Here is a 3,275-nt window from a genome sequence, read left to right as displayed (position 1 = left end):
GAATATGTGAGGGAAGAAAGAATAAGAAACGGAGGATGACCAGAAAATGGCAAACAGGAGAGGGAAAAAAGGTGATTTTCAATGAAAGTATGAAAGTTTAGAAGAGTGATGGGTTTGGTCAGACAGTGTTATGGTGGGGCACCAGGGATATTAACTATTATTATTTAATGTAACTAAATGGTTGTGGGTTCACACTGAGTTGAAGGAGAGACAGGACCAACCAGGATAGGGAGACCAGGATTCACTGCCAAGCTTTTAACTCACACAGGAATGGCAGTTGGCCCAACAGTCACTCAGCTCACCTAGGCCAGGGCCTATGGAACCAGCAGGCAAAGGTAAAAGTTTATAACAGTTTAATTGAGGGAAATAATAATGAAGAATGGTAATAAGGGATTATATACTTATGACCTAAGGACAAACCACAGCGGCAAGGGAAGGACTTAACTACACTGTTCTATTGACCTAAGCCAGGCAGGGCCCAAAGGAAGCAGTACTGAAGTCACAGGGAAAGTTCCTCCAAACCTGGTTCCATCCAGGTTTGGTCAGCTCAGCTAAAGGGCCTGAGGGTGGCTTTAGGGTCTCACGGTAAATCCAAGGATGGTCACAGGATACCAAGAGCCAACTCCACCAGGTGATCCAAGGTACCCAGGTAGGGAGAGTGAGTTTGCAACGCTGTCCACCAGATCACAAACCACTTCCCCACTTGGTGCAGCTCTGCAGGTCTGATGTCCACTGTTGAAAAGCCTTCACCTCTCAGGATCCCAGGGAATCTGGATGCAGTTTTTCCCTAACTCTGAGATCTCCCAGGGTTAGCAACAGGTATGTCCCAACCACTAATGGAGTCTCTCTCAGAGCACAAGCCCCACTTCCTGCTCCTTCATTCTATCTTGGAATCATCCAGCCCTTCCTCCTAGGTCCAACACTAATAATAAATTAATAACTAAATAACCCTCACAACAATAGTTTTGAATGACACATGAAAAGACTGAGATTCAAAGAAATTAAAAAACTTCCCCCTAAGTTCACACAGAAGAGGCAAAATTCATATTTAGGTAATCATACTCAGATCTCATGTACATACAATGATATAGCTATACCTCAGCATTTTTCAAATATTATATCTAACTATTCTCCATTCCTCTTGTTCAAAGGATCGTATAATTATCCTAAAATTTCAGTCTAAGATATTTTAAAAGTAATTTTAGGAAAGATATCCCCCAGTAACCTAGAACAAGAAAATAGATCTTTTGGAGAGGATGTTGTAATGATATTTACATAAATCAAACACTACATCATGAGATTCAGAGTGAACTTTTGGAAATAATGAACTGAACTGAGGGCCTTTAAGCCCTCTATTTATCCTAATGGTAAACAATTTTGCCAAAAGGGAATGACTCTAAGAGGCTCTTTGTCAATGCAACTATCAATTAGTTTTCTTTTTCTCCTTTTTCTTTTATTCCCAAAATTGTAGTAACTGACTCCATGAAATGTACGATATATTTTATGCTTTTATATCCCCTAGTGAAAAAATAGTAAATGTATAGACTCTATATGTGGAGTGATTCATTGGAGAGACTAACATGTTAATCACCTGGAGAACCAAGAGTGGAGAGACTTAACATGCTCCCAAAGAATCAGAGGGGGGATTGTGTGAAGTAAAATGACTCCATCCCACAGCACTCCAGTGGTGAGACATAGGAGTCACAGAGTCACATGTTGTTTCTGACAACCTGATGGACTGCCGTAACATCACCGCAGAAAGGCAGAGAGCATGACATTTGAAAGCCACTGGCCAAGGAAAGGGAGGAAGAGTGAGAGTCTGAAAAGCAAGGGTAGGAAGTAGAGTTGGTCTTTTGGCTTCTGTACCTGTTTGTGTACTGGTTTTTCTCTCTGAGCTTTCCCTTAAGTCCTGATGTCTGGTATATCTAAAAAAGTTAGAAAGGCTGAGATCTATCTCTCTTCCTTTATCTATTTCTCTTTCTTTACTAATAAATGCTTATAAATGTAACACCCTCCAGATTAATTTTAATTATAACAAACTATTTTTTTTGTTGGTGCCTTCAAAAAAGTTTTACCTAACTGTCACCAGCAAGGTCATCTTTGTCTCTGAAACAACAAATGTAACGCACGGTTCTTAATCTGTTTAGTCTTTATCCCGTATATGATGGGGTTCATCACAGGAGGAACCAGCATGCAGACATTAGCCATTAGAATGTGTATATGAGGTGGGATCTGTTTGCCAAACCTTTGGACCATAACTGTGAAGATTCCAGGAATGAAGAAGAGGAAGGTAACACAGATATGGGAACCACAGGTCTGGAGAGCCTTGTGACGTGCATCCCGAGAGGGAATACGAAAGATTGTATAGAGAATCACACAATAGGATACCACAACAAGGATAAAGTCTAGTATCACAGAGAGCAAACCAACAAATACACCATACCAGATATTCACTCTAATGCTGGAACAAGCATACTTGGCCAAACCAATGTGCTCACAATATGTATGTGGGAGAAGGTTATTTTTGCAAAAAGAAAGCCTTTTCAAAAGGAATATTAAGGGGAATACAGCAGAAAAACTTCTCAAGTAGACAGCCATACTGAGTTTTATGATCACTGAAGGGGTAAGGATCATTGTGTATCTCAGTGGGTAACAAATTGCAACATAGCGATCAAATGCCATTACCAGAAGGATTCCTGATTCAGCAATGTAGGTTAAGTGGACGAAGAATAACTGAGTAATACATCCATCTAGAGATATCCCTCCATAATTAAACCAAAAAATGGTTAAGGCTTTGGGAACTGTAATGGTGGAGAGACCAAGGTCAAGTACAGCCAACATGCACAGGAAGATATACATCGGTTCATGAAGGCTGTGATCAGTGACAATGATAAAGATGAGGAGGCTGTTACCAAGAAGTGCAATAATATAGGAGGCAAAAAAGGGGATTGAGATCCAGATGTGTTGATCCTCCAAGCCAGGAATGCCCAGAAGATAGAAAAACGTGTGGCTTGTGGCATTGATGTTAGTGATGGCCATGGTCATGGATGGTCACCCTGTCAAGATAGTAGTACCTTAATTAAAGGGATGTTTTATTATTTCTGATTTTTAACACCTATTTATCCTCTTTATTTACCCAATCACATATTTTATTTTTGTAAATGTATCATTTGTTACTGATAAATACATGTAACCATTAACATTTGAGTAGTCAGTGCTACTCAAAAAATGCCACAATTCTTTCAGTTGTAAATTCTCCAACCTTTTATAGTTGA

General features: G+C 39.8%; 1 protein-coding gene across 1 annotated transcript; it reads right to left on the bottom strand.

The window, feature by feature from the left end:
* Window positions 1-2,094: 2,094 nt before the first annotated feature.
* On the bottom strand, window positions 2,095-3,039 carry LOC123238666 (olfactory receptor 52B4-like). Its single transcript, XM_044665872.1, has one exon. It carries the CDS (start codon window positions 3,037-3,039, stop codon window positions 2,095-2,097), a length of 945 nt encoding a protein of 314 aa, XP_044521807.1.
* Between the last annotated feature and the right edge of the window lie 236 nt (window positions 3,040-3,275).

This window comes from Gracilinanus agilis, chromosome 3 (assembly GCF_016433145.1).
Source record: "Gracilinanus agilis isolate LMUSP501 chromosome 3, AgileGrace, whole genome shotgun sequence".
Lineage (NCBI taxonomy): Eukaryota > Metazoa > Chordata > Mammalia > Didelphimorphia > Didelphidae > Gracilinanus > Gracilinanus agilis.
The sequence above is the reverse complement of the archived record's forward strand: the minus strand, read 5'-3'. Positions and strand labels throughout refer to the sequence as shown.